The sequence below is a fragment of the Sus scrofa genome, chromosome 5, assembly GCF_054392235.1.
Source record: "Sus scrofa isolate SSC_HxYL_T2T_F1_AM1 chromosome 5, Sscrofa_HxYL_maternal_Yorkshire_Landrace_v2.0, whole genome shotgun sequence".
Lineage (NCBI taxonomy): Eukaryota > Metazoa > Chordata > Mammalia > Artiodactyla > Suidae > Sus > Sus scrofa.
This window is the reverse complement of record NC_139387.1, coordinates 23,689,584-23,714,296: the sequence shown is the minus strand read 5'-3', so window position 1 is coordinate 23,714,296 and position 24,713 is coordinate 23,689,584. Positions and strand designations below refer to the sequence as shown.

The 24,713-nt window shown below is 36.7% G+C and overlaps 2 protein-coding genes and 1 pseudogene across 8 annotated transcripts in view; 1 reads left to right on the top strand and 2 right to left on the bottom strand.

Moving 5' to 3' along the window:
* LOC110255239 (olfactory receptor 6C1-like) overlaps positions 1 to 24,713 on the top strand; it is a 371,689-nt gene that overhangs the window by 109,335 nt on the left and 237,641 nt on the right. The window lies entirely within an intron of this gene.
* Positions 1,471 to 3,277, bottom strand: LOC146403227 (olfactory receptor 6C2-like; annotated as a pseudogene).
* Positions 4,303 to 17,970, bottom strand: LOC102166430 (olfactory receptor 6C68-like). The gene is made up of 4 exons (XM_085024866.1): positions 17,035 to 17,970; positions 5,449 to 5,486; positions 4,674 to 4,916; positions 4,303 to 4,597 (listed from the first exon to the last, which is right to left on the bottom strand). The coding sequence occupies exons 1-4, from the start codon at positions 17,968 to 17,970 to the stop codon at positions 4,303 to 4,305; spliced, it is 1,512 nt and encodes a 503-aa protein (XP_084880992.1).

Below are 24,713 nucleotides of genomic sequence, written 5' to 3'. Positions count from 1 at the left end.
GCCCAAGAAGTAGCAAAAAGACAACATATAATTATAAATATATATATATATATATGTAATCACAATCCAGAAATAAAAATCAGGAGTGTGAACACGATACATGTGTAGTCTTAATAGATTGTCCTAGAAAAAGGCTCAACATCTCTCTGTGTACTAAAAGAGTTCTCTGCAAATACACAAAAATAGAAGATCAGTAGACAGTTCAGTTCATCACTTTGATTCCCTTAGTATAAAGGGACATCAGTAGAGGGTCCTGGGGGAAATTGTCTCCAAGAAAGAGTAGAGATGTCAGAGTATAATGAACGATAAAACCACCTTGACTACAGCAGCAGACTCTTGAGAGGCTGAGTGAGACTTTAAGAAAAAAGCTGGGAATGTGCCCTTAGATATTGTATAAATTCCAAATAAGCAAGCCTGAAGCTCATTGAATTCTCTTTCTTCTTTTGTGTCCTCCAGTCACTATCACGTTTTTCTTTTTATGTTTTCTAAATCCCAGCCATTAATTTCTGTTGACATTTGTTGAGAACCTATTATATATTCTGTGCACTATTCAAGGTGGTAATACTGCAGCAGTGAACCAAGTGGGCAGAATCACTACTGGCTGCTGTTGGCTTAACTTAGCTCTGTTTGTATCATAAAGAAGGTTTTATTATCTCAGCACATTTTATCGAATCACTGCCACGTGGGTGATGAGTTAATGTAGAGGCTGTGTACTTCCACTTTAGAGAGAATCCAGTCACTAAACTCTAAATCTTTGGGCTTTATATATATATATATTTTTTACAAGATAGATATAGACCTCCTGGTGTAGAAACCCATAGTGTTGGAATATATTCCTTTTTACACAAACTAACTCATTTAATATTTTGAAAATTATCTTATTCCTGCTTGAGAAGAGTAACTGTAATTGTATTCTTTTTGGAATTTTGGTTTTAAAGAAAGTAATGGATACCATGGCTTCATTATTATCCTATTAGTTCCAGAATTTGATTTTTTTAATTTGCAAGTAGGAATTACTAATTTTTTTTTTTTTACCAAATAGAGCCATGTCAGAGTTTAAGTAAGGCCCTTTTCCTAGAAATTTGATTTCATGTTCTCTTGATATGACATGTCATCTTGGAGAAATTTTATTTACAACGAGTTGAAATGTCTCTATGTGATTATATACAAAAGCATTGAAATGATGATTTGGGGGCCAAAATTCAGGAGTAACAGTGTTGTAAGCATTTAATGTGAACATAGAGTAGAACGGGGCACAGTAGTTAAGAACTGAAAATTATGGAGTTCCTGCTGTGGTGCAGCAGGTTAAGGATCCAGCATTGCTGCAGCTCTGGAACAGGCTGCAGCTGCAGCTCGGATTCAGTGCCTGGCCTGGGAACTTCCATAGGCTGCAAGTGTGGCAGAAAGAGGGAGAAAAGATACTTGAAGAGTATGACTTTAAGGTGCACTGCTCCTTTTGTATTTACATTTCTATTTTACGTTGCTTTCAACGTTCCTTTGCTTCTTTGAGATCAATGAAATTCCTTTGATTATTAAGTCTGTGAAAGCTCGTTTCGCTTGCTTGTTCCTCAGGGTATAAAGAAATGGGTTTAACATGGGGGCAACTGAAGCGGCGAGTACGGACACGCACTTATTAATTGCTACATCATCCTTTGCTGAAGGTTAGCCATAGATGAATAACTGGCATAGGTGATAGCAACCACCATCAGGTGAGAAGAGCAGGTAGAGAAGGCCTTCATCTTTTGCTGGGCGGATGGGAAGTTTATGATGGTCTTGATGATGTAGGTATAGGACATGATATCAGTCAACACAGCAAGGGCAAGAACCAACTGTTCTATGAGCTGGGTGTCTGAACAAGATTTCTTCAGCAAAGGAGAAGCATCACAGGCAAAATGACCAATGATATTAGAGTCACAGAATTCCAGGTTTAAGCCCAGGCACAGTGGTGGAAATATGACCAACCAACCTGCTATCCAGCAGCAGCTGACAAGCCATCCACAGACTCTGCTGTTCATGATGGTCGCATAATGTAAGGGTTTGCAGATGGCCACGTAGCGGTCATAGGACATGGCGGCCAGGAGAAAAATTCTGTGGCTCCAAAAAGGAAGACAAAAAATAATTGAGCCGCACAAGCATTATAGGAGATAGTTTTGTCCCCAGTTGATAAGCTGTAATAATGAACCTGGGGATGCAGACCGTAGTGAAGAAGGTTTCTAAAAAGGAGAAGTGTTTGAGGAAAATGTACATGGCAGTTTTAAGGTGGGAATCTACCAAAGTGAGTATAATGATGGTCATGTTCCCAGTTATACTCAGCGTGTAGGAGACAAACAGAAATAGAAAAATGAGAAGCTGCGTTTGAGAATCACCTGTCAGTCCCAGAAGTATGAATGTAGATAATGATGTACATGTTTCTCATGGCTGGCTCATACTTCTCACACTTCTCACCAACTCAAGTGACACAGTGAACTGAGAAAACTTGTGTGCAATTGTGATGCCAAGGCCATAGCGTAAAAAAACCCCAATCAATGCAATGAATAGTCATTTTCTTCTTTGGCCTGATAATGACCCATGAAATGTGAGGAATTCTCAGCTCTTTGATAATGAATAATAGGTCTCCTCAAGATCATGTTTTTCTGACATCAGTTTGTAGTGCAGTCCATATCTTTATACCCTCTGGTCTGTTCTCCCATCTCTATTTTTCAGTTCATTTAAATTCTTCCATTTATTCTCTGAACTGTATTTAGCTATAGATTTAGAAAGCATTATCCATGTGATATAACTTTGTGGATATTATAATGTCCTTTTGCTCCTCTAAGTCTTCACTACTCATCAGGTTGAATGGACTTATGAGTTACTTGGAAGGGTTGGTTACTATTAAATGCAAGTAAGTGGCTGAGTTTGACATTATATAGAGGCTATGTGTGCAGTGTTGGAATGTTTGCTTCTACTGCAATGACCAAAGAAGTTATTTCATTGTAGTTTTCTTTTGGTATCAGAATTGTCATCTGGATACCACCCAGTGTTTTCCAGTTTTGCTCTTTGTCTCTAAGTTTCTACATGAATACCCAATTTTCCTTCCATTTTCACTGTGACAGAACACTGTTTTATACATACTACATCAACAAGATACCTACTCCAGTATTGGGTAAATAACAGTATAAATGGAAAAAAGCAAAAACAAACAGTGGAATTTAACCACAATGTTCATACTTTTGAGGTCCTGAGGGCCGAGTGAAGACAGGATGAGAACACAAGTTGGAGGAGACCAAGGGGTCATCATGATTTCTTGTCAAATAGTAACTTGGACTGGATCCTGCAACAGAAAGGATGTTAATAGGAAAACTGGGAAAATCCAAATAATGTCTGTGCTTAATTGATTTATTGTATTTTTATTTAATTATTTTTCAATTAATCTTTCGCTCTTCTGGGACCCCTAAACCTGAGCTGCAAGCTTGACCCTCCTGGATTTCACGGGGACTCACAGACTTCAGCCAGGTCCGTAGCCTGTTGTGCATGCTCAGCCCACAGGTGCTGGGATAGGGAGTCAGAAATCCTGTGCAAGGCCCAGCTTCCGCCTATCTAACCTGGGACACCGAGAAAGCCTGCAAAACGTGCTGCAGCAGCGGGGGAGTGGGCGTTGGAGGTGGTGGCATCATTGCTGCTTGCCCAGGACTGGTTTGGGACCACGAGCCATCCTTAAATGTGTATTTCAGTCATTAGTGTTTGTATACAGTGTTGCTTCCATAGCGTGAGTAATTGAACTATGATTATGCAGGGTGCTTACCGTTAGGGGGAGCTGGCTGAAAGGTATCTGGGCAATGTCTGCACTATTTTTTCACCCGTTCTGGAAGCACAATTTTACTTCATAATGAAAAATTTACCAACTAGAAAGAAAGAAGAAAGAAGACTGCATGGCCACACCTAACGGTATGGGAGAAAAATGTGGTCCACTGTGTTTCCAGGGATGATGGCTAGGGCTAAGACACACAGAAATTTCTGCCAGGTAGAGTAAACATCATCATCCAGAGTTTAGTTTTGATGAAGAGCAAATGTTGGAGTAGTCAGAGTTCAGAGTAAGTGAGTTTACAAAGAAGGGCTCATGGGATGATGACTGGAGAATAAGTGATATAGAGATAATAAATAGTATCTGAAACTTGAGGTTTTGTGCCTCTCCAAGCTTCGTTTGACTTGGATTTATTCATTCAGTTTCCCTTTCCATCTTTGACAGGAGTTCAGCTTTTTTAATCAAGTCAAGGAAAGCTTGCTTCACTTGCTTGTTTCTCTGTGTGTAAATGAAGGGATTCAACATTGGTGACATAGAGGTAATATGGAGTGAATTCCTTTATTAATAGCTGCCTCGTTCTTGGCTGAGGGTTTGACGTAGATGAAGATGGAGCTGCCCCAAGTAAAGCAAACCGCAATCATGTGGGAAGAACAGGTGGAGAAGGCCTTCTTCGTTTGCTGGGCAGAGGGAAACCTTAGAATAGTCTTGACGATGTAAAGGTAGGAAAGAACTACACGCACAACGGTGCTGATGGCCTCAGCACTGCACACGCTATCACCATCTGTTCTGTCCCCGTGTGTCTGAGCAAGAGACCTTCAGGAGAGGAGAAGCGTCACAGCAAAAGCAATCCACGACATTCGAGTCACAGAATTCCAGGCCCAAACCCAGCCTCACTGGTGGGAGTGTGATCATTAGTGCTGCTACCCAGCGGAAGAGGATGAAGTTCTTGCAGCCTCGGCTGTTCATGATGGCCGTGTAGTGCAGGGGTTTGCAGATGGCCACATAGCGGTCATAGGACATGGTGACCAGGAGGAAAAATTCTGTCCCTGCAAAGAGGTCTGTAAACAACAGTTGACTGGCACGGTCATTATGAGTGATGGAGTTGTCCCCAGAGGATACGCTGTACAAGAATCTGGGAACACAAGTAGTTGTGAATGAAATCTCTAAGAAGGAGAAATATTGGAGGAAAGTATCCATAGGTTTTTTTTACGGTTAGAATTGATCAGCGTGAGGGTGACATTCCATCTGTGTGATAATTGTGTCCTTTTGCCCTTTTAACCCTTTATACCTCAATTCATCTGATGTTTTCACCAATTTAACTACTCTAGACAAGGTCACCTCATGTTCCACTCGTTAAACATAATCGAGTCTTCATTTACTTCAAACTCTCTGTGTAAACTTCTAACTTATGAAAGTGATGACAGCTTAATTACTACTCTCTCACATGTTGCTGAATTTCTCCTACCTCTCTGTTTTTTTTTCATTCTCCTTCGTGGTGCCTTTTCTTTTGCAAATCATTCTGCCTGTTGATCAGCCTGAAATCTGTTTCTAGAGGCAGTCTTTTCCTTCACTCTGCTCTTTGTGTAGGAGAGTCTCCTACGTAAAATAACTTCAGATAAGCTGATGATTTTCAAATATATATCTGTGGGAAAAATACATCTTACAGTCGAGAGGCTTCAACATTCAGGTTATTCTTGGGCATCTAGATGAGATTTAGAGGGTTGAGTTTAGACTTTGCCTTTTTCCTTTCTCAGTGTCCTTGGGCACTTCGCTTAACATGTGTAACTTGTGCATTTTTGCAGTAGCAGAATTTAAATTAAAAATACTGTATACTTCTTAGTGTAGGAGTAATGCGTGTCATTAATACATGTAATATCTAGAGCTGCATCTAGGACACAGTGAACACTCATTACTCTTTTTAAGCATTCTGATTTTGTTTTCTTAGTGTTTCCTTTCCAGAGTCCTCTAGATGTGTACATTTCAAGATTTTCAACATGGCACTCATTCTTGTGTTTCTTTCCCTATCCATCCTAAATCACAGAAGGTCTTATCTATTGAGAAACTAAGATATGGCTGATTTTTCTGTAGGTACTAAGGCTAAAAAGAGTGAACAGGTAACTCTATTGATCTCTAGTTATGCGTGGAATACACATTTCCACTGAGTCCAATCCCTTCAACCTTCACTCTTCTAAAACTAAATAGCATTTCAAACTACTCTTTTCTTTTTCAGAGCTATCTAAATTAATTCATTGCTATCTCAGATTTTTAAACAGATGAGTCTGTAGTTCCTTTTGTGGCTCAGCAGTAACACACCTGACTAGTATCCATGAAGATGAGGGATCCATCCTTGGCCTCATTCAGTGGGTTAAGTATCTGGTGTTGTCTTGAGCTGTGGTGTAGATCACTGACACAGCTTAGATCTTGCATTGCTGTGGCTGTGATTTTGGCTAGCAGCTATAGCTCTGTTCAGATTCGATCCCTAGCCTGGGAATGTCCATATGCTGTAGGTGTGGCCCTGAAAATAAATAAATAAATAAATAAATAGATAGATAGATAGATAGATAGATAGATAAATAAATTGTGATATTTTGCTGGAACCGAGAAACTAGAATGTTGAATGAAGGAAGAAACTGAAATTACCAAAGAAGAATGTACTTACTCTAATGGAAGGTAATCATGGCTTTAGTTGACTGTATAATCCTGATAGTCCCAAAGATGAAACTGAAAGTTTAAGTGGACTCATATATGTGCACAGATGCCCTTCTCATGAAGACATACATATTCACAGGCAGTTTTTTTATGATGGGTAGGGCTCTCTGACTTGCCAACAGCCTCTCATTAAAGATTCTCTTCCTTTTTCAACCTAGGAAACAATTTCTTTGATCTCAAAGCTGAAAAAAAGTCATTTATTTTAAATGTCTGGGGAAATATAAGATGATTCTTAGAAGATTTTGAAAAAGATAATTTCTGATCTCTCTTGGCAAAGAGATTTTTTACACAGTGAAGATGAATATTTCATTATCTCAGGCTCTTTTGGATAAGCAGGAGCCCTCTGTGTGGATAAATAAGTCTCCTTTGTGACTAAAGTTCTAACATGACTAAAGGATCTGATGTGCACTGAATTTTGACAAAATACATAACACAGGCAGCACTGGGAATCATGTCCTTGGAGATGATGAGAATAAACAATTTTAAGGACACATTCTTAGTGCAAAATACTAACTTTCTGATGAAAAGATGTTTGTGGATACTCTTCCACTCATAGATAACAAAGTGTTACGAAAATACAATAAATTTGCTTCATGAATATTTTTGTTTTTTGGTTTTAATTTTTTTTCTTTTTTTTATTTCTCAAATGAATTTATCACATCTGTAGCTGTATAATGATCATAACAATCTCATTTAACAGGATTCCCATCCCACAGCCCAAGCACAACCCCCAAGCCCCCAAACTGTCTCCTCTGGAGACCATAAGTTTTTCAACGTCTGTGAGCCAGCATCTGTTCTGCAAAGAAGTTCCGTCTGTCCTTTTTTCAGATTCCACATGTCAGTGATAGCATTTGATGTTGGTGTCTCATTGTATGGCTGACTTCACTTAGCATGATAGTTTCTAGGTCCATCCATGTTGCTAAACATGCTGGTATTTTGTTCTTTTTAATGGCTGAGTAATATTCCATTGTGTATATGTACCACAGCTTCTTGATCCACTCCTCTGTTGATGGACATTTAGGTTGTCTCCATGTTTTGGCTATTGTAAACAGTGCTGCAGTGAACATTGGCGTACATGTGTCTTTGCGAGTCATGGTTTTCTCTGGATAGATGCCCAGGAGTGGGATTGCTGGATCAAATGGTAGTTCTCTGTTTAGTTTTCTGAGGAATCTCCATACTGCTTTCCACAGTGGTTGCCCCAATTTACAATCCCACCAACAGTGTACGAGGGTTCCTTTTTCTCCAGACCCTCTCCAGCCCCTCTTGTTTCTAGACTTTTGGATGATGGCCATTCTGGCTGGTGTAAGGTGGTAACCTCATGGTGGTTTTGATTGGCATTTCTCTAATAATTAGTGATGTTGAACATCTTTTCATGTGTTTCTCAGCCATCCATATGACTTCTTTGGAGAACTGTCTGCTTAGATCTTGTGCCCATTTTTTGATGGGGTTGTTTGTTTTTTTGGTATGGAGCTGTAGAAGGTGTTTGTAAATTTTGGAGATGGATCCCTTGTCAGTGGATTCACTTGCAAAGATTTTCTCACATTGTGTGGGTTGTCTTTTCATGTTGTTTAGGGTTTCCTTTGCTGTGCAGAAACTTTGAAGTTTGATTAGGTCCCATTTCTTTATTTTTGTTTTTATTGTCAGTAGTCTGATAGGTGGATCTGAGAAGATATTGCTGTTGTTTATGTCAGAGAGTGGCCTATGTTTTCCTCTAAGAGTTTGATAGTGTCTGGTCTTCTGTCTAGGTCTTGAATCCATTTGAAGTTTCTTTTTGTGTATGGTGTTAGGGAGTGTTCTAATTTCATTCTTTGACATATGGCTGTCTAGCTTTCCCAGCACCACTTATTGAACAAGCTGCCCTTTCTCCATTGTATATCCTTGCCTCCTTTGCCATAGATGAGTTGGCTGTAGGTGCGTTGGTTGAATTCTGGGCTTTTTGTCCAGTTCCACTGATCTATATTTCTGTCTTTGTGCTAGTACCATGCAGCTTTGATGGTTGTTGCTTTGTAGTATAGTGTCACGTCCGGGAGCCTGATTCCTCCAGCTCCATTTTTCTTTTTCAGGATGTCTTTGGCTATTCTGGGTCTTTTTTGCTTCCAAACTTGAAAATATTTTGTTTGAGTTCTGTGAAAAATGTCCTTGGTAATTTGATAGGGATTGCATTGAATCTGTAGATTGCCTTGGGTAGTATAGTCATTTTGATAATATTAACTCTTCCAATCCAGGAGCATGGTATATCTTTCCATCTATTTGTGTCATCTTTGATTTCTCTCATCAGTGGCTTATAATTTTCAGAGTACAGGTCTTTTGTCTCTTTAGGTAGGTTTACTCCTAGGTATTTTATTCTTTTGGATGCTTCCCTAATTTCCTTTTCTGCTCTTTCATTGTTAGTATGTAGAAACGCTGTCGATTTCTGCGTATTGATTTTGTATCCTGCAACTTTGCCAAATTCGTGGATGAGCTCTAACAGTTTTCTAGTAGAGTCTTTAGGATTCTCTAGGTATAGTATCATGTCATCTGCAAATAGGGACAGTTTTACTTCTTCCTTTCCAATTTGGATTCCTGTTATTTCTTTTACCTCTCTGATTGCTGTGGCTAGGACTTCCAGAACTATGTAGAAGAGTGGCGAGAGCGGACATCCTTGTCTTGTTCCTGATCTCAGCGGGAATTCTTTCAGCTTTTCACCATTGAGAATGATGTTCGCTGTGGGTTTGTCGTATATTGCCTTTATCATGTTAAGGTAGGTTCCCATTATGCCCACTTTCTGAAAGGTTTTTATCAGAAATGGGTGTTGGATTTTGTCAAAGGCTTTTTCCACATCTATTGAGAGGATCCTATGGTTTTTATTCTTCAGTTTGTTAATGTGGTATATCACACTGATGGATTTGTGGATATTGAAGAACCCTTGCATCCCTGGGATAAATCCCACTTGATCATGATATACAATCCTTTTAATGTATTGTTGGATGCAGTTTGTTAGTATTTTGTTGAGGATTTTTGCATCGATGTTCATCAGTGAAACTGGCCTGTAGTTTTCTTTTTTTGTGGAATCTTTGTCTGGTTTTGGTATCAGGGTGATGGTGGCCTCATAGAATGAGTTTGGGAGTATCCCTTCCTCTGCAATATTTTGAAATAGTTTCATAAGAATCGGTGTTAGCTCTTCTCTAAATGTTTGATAGAATTCGCCTGTGAAGCCATCTGGTCCTGGACTTTTGTTTGTTGGAAGTTTTTTAATCACAGTTTCAATTTCAGTTCTTGTTATGGCTCCATTCATCTTTTCTCCTGCATCTTGGTTTAGTCTTGGAAGATTGTACTTTTCTAAGAATTTGTCCATTTCTTCTAGATTTTCCATTTTATTGGCATATAGTTGCATATAGGAGTCTCTTATGATCCTTTGTATTTCTGTGATGTCCTTTGTTACTTCTCCTTTTTCATTTCTAATTGTATTGATTTGATTCCTCTCTCTTTTTTGCTTGATAAGTCTGGCTAAGGGTTTATCAATTTTGTTGATCTTTTCAAAGAACCAGCTTTTCGTTTCATTGATCTTTTCTATGGTTTTCTTTGTTTCTATTTCATTGCTTTCTGCCCTGATCTTTATGATTTCTTTCCTTCTACTAACTTTAGGTCTTGTCTGTTCTTCTCTCTCGAGCTGCTTGAGATGTAAAATTAGCTTGTTTATTTGGGCTTTTTCTTGTTTCCTGAGGTGGGCTTGTACTGCCATAAACTTTCCTCTTAGAATTGGCGTTTTCTGCATCCCATAGGTTTTGGAGTGTCGTTTCTTTGTTGTCATTTGCTGCTAGGTATTTTTTAATTTCCTCTTTGATTTCTTCAGTGATCCATTGGTTGTTTAGTAGCATGTTGATGAGTCTTCACGTGTTTGTGTTTTTTGCAGTTTTTTTTTTCTTGTTGTTGATTTCCAGTTGTATAGCATTGTGGTCAGAAAAGATGCTTGATATGATTTCAATTTTCTTAAAGTTACCGAGGTTGGATTTGTAGCCCAGGATGTGATCAATCTTAGAGAATGTTCCATGTGCACCTGAGAAGAATGTGTATTCTGTTGCTTTTGGATGGAATGTCCTATAAATATCTATGAAGTCCATCTGGTCTAATGCTTCATTCAGGGGCTGTGTTTCCTTATTGATTTTCGGTCTGGTTGATCTGTCCATTGCTGTAAGTGGGGTGTTAAAGTTTCCCACTATGATTGTGTCATTGTTGATTTGTCCTTTTAAGGTTGTTAGCAGTTGCCTTATATATTGTGGTGAACCTGTGTTGGGTGCATAGATATTTAAAATTGTTATAGCATCTTCTTGGATTGATCCTTTGATCATTATGTAATGTCCTTCTTTGTCCCTTAAAATATTCTTCATTTTAAAGTCTATTTTGTCTGATACGAGTATTGGTACTCTAGCTTTCTTTTGGTCCCCGTTTGCATGAAATATTTTCTTCCATCCTCTCACTTTCAATTTGTGTGTGTCCCTAGAAGTGAAGTGGGTCTCTTGAAGACAGCATATATATGAATCTTGTTTTTGTATCCATTCAGCCAGTCTGTGTCTTTTGGTTGGGGCGTTTAGTCCATTAACATTTAAGATAATTATTGATATGTATGTTCTTGTGTGTGTCTATTTTTGATTTGAATATATATATGTTTGAAATTTGTATATATGTGTAGTTTCTAAGCCAACAACTGTTAATATTTACATGGTGAAAATATAGGTTTGCATCATAATTTTGTGCATTATAGTCTCTATGGATAAACCATTATTTAATAAAGTTCCTCATATTTTACTTGTAAAATTATATGTTAAAAATTTTATATAGACATCCTTTTTTTTGGTAAACATAATTTATATTGTCAGAAGAGGAATTCTTAAGGCAAAAGCCACTTACATTTTGGAATTTTGAGATATATAATCACACTTTACTTCCAGTGTGTAATACCACTTCTATACACAAGTGTTTGGGTCACTCATTGGCATCTTGAGATTATGGGACCTGAAGGAATTGCACCTTGATTCCTTGCTTGGGTTCTGAGTCAACTAGAGAGAGAAAGTAGGCAAGTAAATATGGAGTAAACTACCTGTTTTATTACAGAGGTATTGAAAACACAGCTTTAAACATTCCACTAAGAGTATCTTGAATTGGTCATAGCTATCAGATAGGCAGTGCTAGAAATCCAAATCCACTCCAGCACCTTGGACCCTTTTACTGCAAGATTTTAAACAGTCTGAAATCTGTCTGTAGAAAAGCTAGTGTAACAGAGGAAAGGGAACAGGATGGATTGAGGGTATCATATCTTTGTTCAAAATCCACCCATCAGGGGAAGGTTAGGGAGGAGGGAATTTAGGATATTAAACAAATAAATTATTGAATAATGTCCATGTCTTAGAAATAAAGCATTAGAGTGCCTACCCATCTTTTCAATCTAATTGTAAATGGGTGTATCTAATTTTTATTTAAGTATGGATTATACATTTTCCATCCAGATTATAGATTTTTAAATAATTAAAATTATTTAAGATTGTAAATCTGACTGGTTTCACTGTTTAAATTAGTTGAGTAGTTTGCATATTTCATTGAAAAATTCTATGAATCATGTTTTTTTTAACTTTTCAGGAATTATTCTATATTAAATGCACCTCCACTTGGAGAGCATATGAAGTGTACGGACTGTGTTTTTCTTCCTGATATTGACCACATTCCTAATATTTTTTTCTGAACCAAATTGCCTTAAAATTTAAGCCCTTGGTTAACAAAGCCATATGGTTATATCACTCAAAGGAGAAAATCAGTTCCTTTAAGATAGAATACCTTCCTCTTTCCCAGCTTTCTTCTTCTTCTTTTTTTTGGGGGGTGGGGGTCATGTCCAAGATGTAAAAGCTCTGGGGCCAGGGATCAAAGTGACACCACAAATGTCACCGGTGCCACAGCAGTGTCAATGCCAGATCCTTAACCTTCTGTGCCACCAGGGAAAGACACCTTTGCATGGCCTAAAACTGTTAATGAAAAATGAACCTTTCCACAGAAAAGAAAATTATGGACATAGAGAACAGACTTGTGGTTGCCAAGGGGGAGGGAGTTTGATGGAATGGGAATTTGGGGTTAATAGATGCAAGCTATTGCCTTTGGAATGGATAAGCGGTGAGATCCTGTTTTATAGCACTTGGAACTATATCTAGTCACTTATGATGGAGCATGATAATGTGAAAAAAAATGTATATGTGTATGTGTGACTGGGTCACCTTGCTGTACAGTAGAAAATAGACAAAACACCGTAAATCAGTTATAATGGAAAAAATTAAAATCATTATAAAAAAAGAAAATTTACCTCCTATTCTTTTTCCAATACCAAGTACTTAAATATGCCATCTAAAACAGGCCATTTAAGATCAAACACTATAGATACTCTGGTAATAAAACTTCCTAGGTAGAGATATTCCAAATTTAGATGGTAATAATTCTTACAATATATAGATTCTTACAATATATAGGCTTAGTGTCCTTAGAAATTAGTTCTAGAATGTTAATTTGTGAAACAAAATTCTCTCACCCTTGTGCATTATATGTATAAAGAAGATTACAAAATCATCCTCCCCAAGTTTTAATTCTGTATATTCTTTTTTTGTTCCCAGCAGCTTTCCTGGTATGTATACTTGATATATAAAAATGCACATATTCAATGAAGACAGTTAGCTGAGTTTACACCTATACCTACATCTCCGAAACCATAGCCACAATCAAAGTCATGAACACTCCACCACCTTTATTTTCAAGTAGAGGATAGTTGATGTTTGGCTAGAATTTGGATTTTTTGTTTGTTTGTTTTCAAAAACTAAAGCCTGCATTGGTATTTTCTAAATTGGATTAATCCCTTCAAGGACTTAAAAGATGTCCATCTAGCTTGGCCACTTTCAAAGAATCTGAAATGATAATAAGACAATACATTTATTATGACACTCTCTTTATTCTTTATTCCAGCATACAGACAATTTATTTTTTTAAAAAAGTCAATCTTTTTAGCAGTTATGTCAAAAATCTAACTTTCTGAGAAATGCCTGTTTTAAAAATGTCCATATATTTAAACCCTGAGAGGTATTTTTATTTTGTAGATGATATGTATTTAACTTTCCAATTTATTGTCTCATCCAGTGTTCTTCATTTCTCATGGCATCTTTAAGAGTACATGTTACTATTTTTCTTAGTTGTAAAATCAATTTATTGTTTTTTTTTTCTTTTAGTATAGGTATACTGTGATGAATTCACTTAGTTTTTGTTTTCCTGAAAATTTCTCAGTTTCTCTTTAATAATATATTGATATATATCACATAACTCATAACAAAAAGTGTAATAAGGGTGCAGAATTAAATTTTACTGGTTAATAATTCCTTATAAATATATATAACCACCACCCGGATAAAGATATAGAATTTCACCAAGAGTCAAGGTAATTCTCTATCAGTCAAGATTCTACCAAAGGTAGCCATTGTTCTAAGTTCTCTTATTATATTTTACTCTGGCTTGTTTATGAGCTTCATCTAAAGGAATTAATATGCTATGCCTCTGTATCCATCTTATTTTGTGCAACATTTTTTGGAGTGTTTGTGACATCGAAAAAGTTGTAAGATAGAGCAATAGCTTGATCTTTTTTGACGCCGTAGGTTGACTCAGTGTATAAGCAAGCCAAAGTTTATTTGTATTGCTGGTGATGTCCATTGAAGTTGTCATATCTTGCTTATTTTTAATAGTCCAGAAAGAAGCTCTTATATATAATTTTTATTTACATATGCATACATTTCTGGTGGTAACATACCTAAGATTTTATTTGCTCGTCATGTAGTATATTTTACAAAGTGCTTGTATCAGTTACACTCCTGTGAGTAGTGTGTTAAGTATACCACATTTCATTAGCACTGTGGATGGGTGCCTGTATGTGTGCCTATAATCATATCTGTGGTCCATGTTCTTTTTTTTGTTTTTTGTTTTTTTGTCTTATGTCTCTTTAGGGCCGCACCTGTGGCATATGGAGGTTCCCAGGCTAGGGGTCTAATTGGAGCTGTTGCAGACGGCCTATGCCAAGGCCACAGCAATACCAGATCCCCAGCAATGCCAGATCTGAGCTGCATCTGCAACCTACACCATAGCTCATGGCAATGCAGGATCCTTAACTCACTGAGCGAGGCCAGGAATCACACCCACAACCTCATGGTTCCTAGTCAGATTCGTTTCCGCTGCACCACGAGGGGAACGCCCTATGTTTCATGTTCTTAATTGCCATTTAAGTATTTCTTTATGTGAAGCTCCTCTTGAGGTTATTTTGCTCATTTTCTTTGCCTTTTAATCAACATTATTGAGGTATAATTGATAAAAAGATAATATATCCATTTAAGAAGGTAAAGTTTGAGAAGTTTTAAAAAATAAATCCATATAAGTAATCACCACACCACAAGATATATGAAAGTTCTTTATCATCCCAAAACATCCCCTCATGATGCTTTGGAGACAGTGCACTCCATTCTGATCTCTCAGAAGTTCCTGGGGTAGAGGTTGAATCAGAGCTGCAGCTACAAGGCCTACAGCACAACCACAGCAATGCTGGATCCAAGCAGCAGCTGTGACCTATACCACAGCTTGAGTAATGCCAGTCCCTTGTCCCATTGCATGAGGCCAGGGTTAAAGCCTGCATCCTCATGGCCGCTATGTTGGGTTCTTTTTTTTTTTTTTTTTTTTTTGTCTTTTTGGTCTGTTGTTGTTGTTGTTGCTATTTCTTGGGCCGCTTCCGCCCCATATGGAGGTTCCCAGGCTAGGGGTTGAATCGGAGCTGTAGCCACCGGCCTACGCCAGAGCCACAGCAACGCGGGATCCGAGCCGCGTCTGCAACCTACACCACAGGTCACGGCAACGCCGGATCGTTAACCCACTGAGCAAGGGCAGGGACCGAACCCGCGACCTCATGGTTCCTAGTCGGATTCGTTAACCACTGCGCCACGACGGGAACTCCTATGTTGGGTTCTTAATCCACTGAGCCATAAAGGGGAACACGCATTCCGTTCTCATTTGATCACTCACCTGCTTCTGTCACTACGGATTTTGTTAATGTTGTTGTTGTTTTAGAATGTTAAAACTATGAAATGCAGCATGTGTGACATCTTTTATTCAGAATAATATTTTTGAAATTTTCCATTTTCTTTGTTCTAGCGGTTTATTCCTTTGGGCAATTGAGTGGTTTTCCATGGTATGAATATACCAAAATAGGTTTCTCTGTTCTTTGATGAACATTTGGGATGTTTACACTTTTGAGTGGAATGAATCCGGGTGCTACAAACATTCATCTATTTAATTTTGGGGATGTCTGTTTTCATTTTTCTTCAGTAAATAACTAGGAGAGCATTTATAAGACATACAGTAACTAGGTTTAACTTCATATGAACCTGCCGGAATATTTTCCCAACTGGTCGTATCAGTTCATGTGTGTCCACCATCACTGCATGATGGTTCCAGCTGCTCTCTGTCCTTGTTTGACTTATGTTGTCAGCCTGGAGTCTAACTGTAGCTGTTCTAATGAGGGTGAGAGTCATTTTAGTTATAATTTGAATTTTTCTGATTATTGGTTTTATTGAGCTCGTTTCCTGTGCCTATTAACTATTCTTGTAACTTCCTTTATGAAGTGTCTACTGAATATTCTTGACCATATTTATTTGGTTTTTATTATTGAGTTTTGATAGTATTGTTAAAGATACTTGCATCTATGAGCATGAGGGGTATTGGTCTACACTTTCATGGTGATTTCTTTGTCTAGTATTAGTATCTGATTTATGTAGATTTCTTAAAATGAGAAAGTATTCTTTCCTCATGTGTTTTGAAAGAATTTTCATAGATTGGATTATTTATCCCTTTGATTCACCAATGAGGCAACATAATTTTGGAGTTTTCTTTGTGAAAAGATTTTTAGGTATTAATTCAGTTTGTAAAATAGAGATGTATGCAAATGTTCTGTTTCTTTTTGTGTGAAGTTTGTAATTTGTATCTTTCAAAGATATTTCCCATTTCATCTAAGATGTCAACTATATTGGTGTCCCAATGCTCAAAATTTTCCCTAATTACTATGTTGACATCTCAACAGATGGATGATAACTAGACTTACTGTGGTGATCATTTCATCATGTATAAAAATAGTCATCATGCTGTACACTTGAAAGTAATAGAATATTTTATGTCAATTATAATTCATTATTAAATAATGTTATCTATACACTGATATTATTAAAAACCCTGGGAAAAACATCTAAAAGAAGAAAAATCAATGACTTAATTATGATAGGTTCTGTGTACAGGATTAAAAATGATGTATTTTGTTCCTCACAAAGCAATGATTAATAATTAGTACTTTAGTTTTTGAACTGAAGTGAAAATGAATGATTAAATGCCAGTGAGGTCATCCTGATTGGTCTATAAGCTAAGAAAATATAGTATTGGTTGTTAGCTTTATGAAAAAAAATAAGGTAGATGTGCATTTTTGGGTAGGTATATCAAGAGATACATTTTACTTTCTTAAAAGAAATACAGTTTTTTTTGAGTGAGTCATGAAAGGCTTGTTTAACTTGCTTATTCCTCAGAGTATATATAAAAGGATTCAGCATTGGCGAAATGGAAGAAATAAGCAATGCCACTCCTTTATTGAGATTTACCTCTTCTTTGGCAGATGGTTTGATGTAGATGAAGATGCAGCTGCCATAGGTGATGGAAACGACAATCATGTGGGAAGAACAGGTGGAAAAAGCTTTTTTTCTTTGTTGGGCAGAAGGGAATTTTAGAATCGTCCTGATGATATTTATGTAGGAGAGAACTACACATACAAGAGTGATGATAAAGGTCAGCACAGCACAGGCTATAACCATCTGCTCAATTAACCAGGTGTCTGAGCATGAGATCTTCAGGAGAGGAGATGCATCACAGGCAAAATGATCAATGAGATTAGAATCACAGAATTCCAGATGAAAACCTAAGCTGAGTGGAGGGAGGATAATCAGAAGTGCTGCCCCCCAACAGCAGACAGCCATTGTTTTGCAGAGTGTGTTGCTCATGATTGTCGTATAATGCAGGGGTTTGCAGATGGCCACATAGCGATCACATGCCATGGTTGCCAAGAGAAAGAATTCAATTACCCCAAAGAGATCTGTAAAAAACAATTGAATGAAACATGCATTATAGGTAATTGTTCTGTCCCCAGTTGATATATTGTATAGGAATCTTGGAATACAGGCAGTTGTAAATGAGATTTCTAGGAAAGAGAAATTTTGGAGGAAAAAATACATGGGGGTTTTAAGGTGGGGATCCAGCAGGGTGAGGGTGATGATGGTCAGATTTCCGGTTACACACAATATGTAGGTGAGAAATAGAAAAAGGAAAAGCAAGAGCTGCAGCCGAGGATCTTCTGTCAGTCCCAGAAGGATGAATGTTGTTATTGCAGTGTGGTTTCCCATCAGTGACTCCTGGATTTTGCCAGCCCTACATGTAAATATCAGAGAGATTTGAAGTGCAGAATTCAATGACACCATCATCCTAGTGATGAGCACTCTCTTGTATATTTGACTCATCCAGCACCCGTGAGTTTTACTTGTTGATGTGAGGACTGCATTTCCTATTTTACAGTGAGCTGAGCTCCCCAGTCTATTTATACATAATGACAAGTGAAATTAATTATAAACTTTAGTTTTTGAATTACAGACTAACTTTTTCTTTAGAACCTCTTAAAATTCACTTATAATGAATTAAGTATTTTTAGCTCCTACCGTGGGTTGTGCTTTTTTTACTATATTAAATTTATTTTTCATTTTATATTTTATAGGTAGTTTATAATTCTGCCAAATGTTTTCCTTCAGTTCTTAAGCAAAGTTTTAAAAACATAAATTAACTTCAGTTCATTCCTTTGCTTTAAAGTTTGGGAATTATTTAAATCCTAAAATAAAATTTTATACTAGAATCCAAACAGGACATTTCAATCCTTTCTTAAGAATTTTTTATATTTTAATTTTTTATATTTGCTTTCTAATGAGTGATCATTCATTTTCAGGGCAAAACTCGTTTTGACTCTAAAACATCCACATTTGTAGTTTTGTGGTTCTAGTCAAAGCTTCAGTTCCTATATCTTATGTTACTTCCTGGATTACATTGTGCAGTACAACCTGGTTACTTTGTTACACTTTCATCATCTTGTGAGGTAATGCAGAGTATAATGTATCAACTTCTGCAGGATATAAAAGCTGTATGTTGATGCTTCATTTAATCACTTGAAATATATTTTGAAACATATTGAAGCATATTTGATTGAAACATATTTACACACCATATTTTGGAGGAGAAGTCAAGACAAAAGTTGCTGAATATCCTCCCCATGAACCTCTCTTTCCTCCTGTTTCATTTCTTTCAAGTCCACATTTTTGCCTCTATTTTTACATTTTGCATTTATTTCTCAGTGGCTTACTCTCTGGCTTTCAACCTCACAGTTTTGATAAAGCACTCCATTATGTATTTTCCTATGAATTGATTCAATATAAATATAATATAAATGTATTACCATACAATCATAATAATAACATACTCACACATCTCTTGCTATGGTCCAGGCACTGGTCTAAGTATATTACAGATGTCATCCATACAAGCGTTATGATATCCTGTGAGGTAGGGATTTATATGTTCTCAATTTTAAAAATGGGAAAAATGGGGCACAGAGAGCTAAAGTCTATGTCCACTGTTTCCTAGATGAATAGTAGTCACCCAGAAGGGCTCCAGAGTCCTGGCCTGAATCACTGCACTCTGGTTATTGATGCACATTTACCTGAATATCTTGGTTTCATGACAACATTATTTGTATTGGTAATTTAAACAAAGGTACTATTACTATATAATTCATGGTCAAAACCAAGATACTTGAGATGCCAAGAGGAGAAGGAGTAACATATATTTATGCATCGGATGTGATTGTGCACTTGAGGGAAAAAACTAAATGTGTTCAGTCAGTCAATTGATGTGGCTGATGGGGCTGCACATCACCAAAGTGCAGCTAGCTAATTTTCTATTTTGTTTTTCATTCCTGTTTGTATATTGATTCTTCCATTATGGTTCAATATTCCTTTCAGTGAAATATTAAGGCTGAAGAGTAGGGACTATATTATTCTGGCTTAATAAGATCAAGGTCGGTGAGAATCATTTCTCACATATCCTCAATTATACTGATAGATTATCATAGTTTTCTAACCTGTAAGTAATGTCCTCAGGACTCCAGTCTTTTGCGTTTACTGAATACAAAATGGATCTCCTAGGAATAAGCCATTTTCTTGTGTTTTTAGAATATTTTTCTCAGAAAGTACTCATACATGTACTATCAGAGCTTTTTCTTTTTTTAAAGAAAATTTCCCTTTATTTACTAATTTTTAAAATAATTCATTGTTCCTTTAGCATTGTCCACATATGACCAAGGAATTTTTTTTTTAATTAAGGTATAGCTACATTTTAACATTATATTACTTTCAGGTAAGCAACGTAATAATTCAATGTTTGTACACTTTGTGAAATATCATCACATTAACTATCGTTAACATCCATCACTTTATATAGTTACCAAACATTTTTTTCCTTGTGATGAGGACTTTTAAGATCTACTTTCTTACTTTCAAATATGCAATACATTATTAGTAACTGTAGTCACCATGCTGTAAATTCCATCCCCATGACTGACTTACTTTTTAGCTGAAGTTTCTATCCTTTGAGCCCCTTCTACCATTTCTCCTCCTACTCCACACTCCTCACCTCTGAAACCACCAGTCTGTTCTCTGAATCTGTGAGTCTGGTTTGTTTGTTTATTTTTGCTTTATAGAGTCCACATATAAGTGAGATCATACAGTGTTTGTCTTTCTCTGTTTATTTCACAGAGTTTTGAACAATGTCTTTCTTTGATCTGAGCAAGTAAACCCTACCTACTCTACTATAGGCTCAGTATACAGGACGAAGTCCCCATTCTAGCCAGATGCCATCACAGGGAGGGATATTAATTGAGGCTCAGGATAGATAAAGTTTAATGGAAAGCTAATACCCTCTTCAACAGTGCATTATCATCTGATGGTGACCATAGCTGACATTGAGAAACTCTGTTCTGTTTTTTTTTCTTTTTCATGAAATCACTTCACCTCCCAGTAGTTCTCTTGGTATTTGACTCAGTTTTGTTTGGGCCTTGAAACTATTTCATTTTTAATAATCAATATTTTGCTTTTATCTTAATCCAGTCTTACGTAAATATTAAATATTTAACAATGCCAACCTATTCAAATTGATGAAGTCCTGCTTTAAGTATTTAACAGAGTGTTTTATTTGTGCAAATGATGAAAAAAATGAATAAAATTTTCTGCAGTCTGCAGTTGGTGTGTGTGTATGTACACTTGGATTTTATTTTTTGTGTGTCCATGTGTGTTTGTGGGATATTTTATTTCTGAATATTTCTCAACCAGGCCTGCTAATGATTTCTGGGGCTTTCATTCTAGAACAAAAACTGTATCTCATAAATGACTGAAGTATAGTCCCTTCAAATGCTAACCATATTGGTTATTGAAGTCTAACCTTTTGCTTAAAGAGAGAAAACTATCATGACATTTCCCATCCACCTCCCACCTTCTGCCAGAATTCATGCATACATGCTGTGAAAATAACTGAGGCAGAAACATTTTCATACTCACCCTTTAAGCTGTAGGTTACTTCATGGCATCTCTTGACAGTTTATTTGAACATTCTCGTAATGAGACACAGACTGAACAGGAATATGCTAGTGGAGACCTGAACACCCAAGTTTTCTGAGGAAACCACACTTGGCTAGAAATTCCCTGGAAATACCCAGAGCCCTCCTATATCATATATCACACCATGTACTTCCTATTCCATAGAACTTCTGTGAGAAAACTGTGCCATTTAACACCAGGAATATATACTCCTCTTGCTAGCTAAAATAAAGTAATGGCTGTTCTAAAGGGCTGGGTATATCATAGGCTATAGAGTGATCAGGGTTAGTCAATCTTTTAAACTCATTGGTTAGGAGAACATATTTGGCACCAAATAGTGTGGCTTGTTAATTTATGTATTCCACCTATAACAAGAATCATTAAAGTCAAAAAACAAAAGAGTCCATGGAGACCCAGGTTTGAAAGTCACCAAGGAATATTAATATAAAATTTTGGTCGTTAACCTTATGGCAGTGGGGACAGTGCCCTTAAGGACAAGAAAATGAAAGAATAATATTAGATACACCATGATGGTGCTGGCTAATATAAGTCAAACAAGGAAATGTTTAATTTTTTTCCTATATAGTCTAAGGCAGTGAAACTGGCAGATAAAATCTTCTCTCCTTTCCTTATGTAGTTCATGGATATTATGAAAAAATGTAAAGGTAAAAAGGAAAAAATGACATGGAGATTACCATTGTAAGTTATTTTATAAAAGTAGTGTCCGAGATTTTCTCACTCAGACTTAAGTGCATAAGTAAACCTACAAAAACTGAGGTAATCTAACATTTCATCCAACCTGTTATGGTCGTCCTTAATTATTAACACATGGAGATTTATAGCAATTTTTAATGACTGAATTTATATAAGTTAATCTCTCTTTTATAATAATTACCACCAGTTTGGAAACTTATGTTCACATTTTTTGTAATAAAAAAATACTACTGTAAAGTTTTTATGTAAATATCTTTGCACACATGACTGCTTATACTCCAGATAATTCCTCTACGAGAAATTCTTAGTTGTAGGTAGACAAGTTTTTATATTTTTATGGCTTTTGATATAGATTTCCCATCAGATGTATTAAAAGTATATGTAGTCCCAGTCCAGAAATAAAAATCATAAGTATGAATGTGATTGGGTGGATAAACTTTTTTTTTTTTTTTGTCTTTTGTCCATTTAGGGCCGCACCCCCAGCATATGGAGGTTCCCAGGATAGGGGTCTAATCGGAGCTTTTGCTGCCAGCCTACACCACAGTCATAGCCATGCCAGATTCGAGCAGCATCTATGACCTACACCATAGCTCATGGCAATGCCAGATCCTTAACCCATTGAGCAAGGCCAGGGATTGAACTGGCAACGTCATGGTTCCTAGTTGGATTCGTTTCTGCTGTGTCATGACGGGAACTCCTGGGTGGATAATCTTAATATATTGTCTTAGAAAAAGACTGAGCATCTTTGTACTAGAGAGAGGTGTCTGCAACTCCACAAATATAGAGATCAGTAGGCCATTCAATATATAATCTTGTCTTCCGTAGTATAAAGGGACATCACTAGAGGCTTCTCCAGTAAGGATCAGAGATGTCGGAGAATAATGAATTAAAAAACCACCTTCACTACTTCAGTAAACTCTTGAGAGGCTGAGTGAGACCTTAACAAAAAAGCTAGAAAAGTGCACTACAGCAGGAGCTCCTAATGTTAATTTTTCACTCCCAGAAACCCTAAGCAAGTGAATATGTCCCAGTGATTATCTGGGTAAAAAAAAGAACTTCCCTGTGCTTTTTTTGTGGCCATCTGAAAATGCATGGATTACATGACAGTGTCTGGAGACGCCTTCACCTGCTGTTTTCTGGCAGCAGAGAGCATCATCCTCATTTCAGTTACTTCAGATTTCTCCTTGGATGTCTGTGAATGTTTTCTTTAATCACTTTTGTTCTCTAATGTATAGTCTATGCTCAAAAATCCCATGATCAGAATCCTGGTTCATAAAGCATGTAGTTGCAGAGGTTGCTGTTGTAATACTCATTATTACTTTATATATGTATATCTATCCTATCTGTACACCATTAGGACAATTTTAATCTTAAGGATTGTTTTCTCCTGTTTTGCACCCATTATTGTATATTCTCTGACTGAAGAAATTGAGCTTAAATGTTTATCAACTTTCAAACAATGAAGACATGTATACAAAGAAAGATTTCAATATTAGTGTCATCTAGTAAATTCAGTTGAAGCCATTTTTTATATGCTGAGAAATAAGGCAGAAAAATAAGAATATAACATAATCCAAACAATTGTCTTTTAAAGAAAGCAGTAAACATTTCCTAAAGCCTTTTGTTAGTTTTTTATTGCTGTATAACTTAGGACCACCAACTTAGTGGTTTAAAACTGCATGCTTAATATCTCATAGTTTCTGTGCATCAGGATTCCAGGCACAGCTTTGCTGGGTCTTCTGCTTAGGATCTTTAATCAAGGGGTGAACTGTGTTGTGTACTCATATGGAGGCTTAACTGAGAAGAGATTTGCTTCCAAGTTCATGGGTTGTTTTGAGAATTTATTTCATTATACTTGAGGGCCTGAATCTTTGTCCTATAATCATGGTATATGTATCTATCCATTCATTTAGACTGCTAAAATATTTTTTCACCAGTGGTCAGTGCGTTGCATTAGAGAGGTCTTGGATACCTTTTGTTGGGCTTTTTTTCCCTTACATATTTATTATTATTTGATGCTTTTTTTTTTTTTTTTTTTTTTTTTTTTTTGGTCTTTTCTAGGGCCACACCTGTGGCATATGGAGGTTTCCAGGCTAGGAGCCACAGCATTGCGGGATCCAAGCCACATTTGCAACCTACAGTATAGCTCACGGCAATGCCGGATCCTTAACCTGCTGAGCGAGGAGGCCAGGGATCATACCCACAACCTCATGATTCCTAGTCGTACTCATTAACCACTGAGCCACGACGGGAACGCCTGATGCTATGTTTTAATTAAATTTCTGATTACTGCATTTTATTGACCTTGTATCTCTTAAACTTATTAAAATAGTTACAGGAGATTTTTGACCATATTCTTAAAAATTTTCTATGTAAATAGAAATGCAATGAAATATTAAGACAGTTTGTGTCTTTCTTTCCAATCTAGACCTTTTTTCTTGCCTTATTATTTTGGCTAGAAACTCTAGTACAATAATGAGTAGAAGTGGTGAAATTAGACCTTCATATCTTGGTACTGATCTTAGAAGGGAAGAGTTCATTAATTCACGATTGAATATGATATAAACTATATGTTATATATGTCAACTTTAAACCATCATTTTAATTAATTACCTGAAATTGAGTAAATAATGTTCAATTTAATTTTAACTTTTTTTTTTTTTTAATGGCTGCCCCTGTAGCGTATGGAAATTCTCAGACCAGGGATTAAATCTGAGCTGAGGCTGCAAACTACACCACAG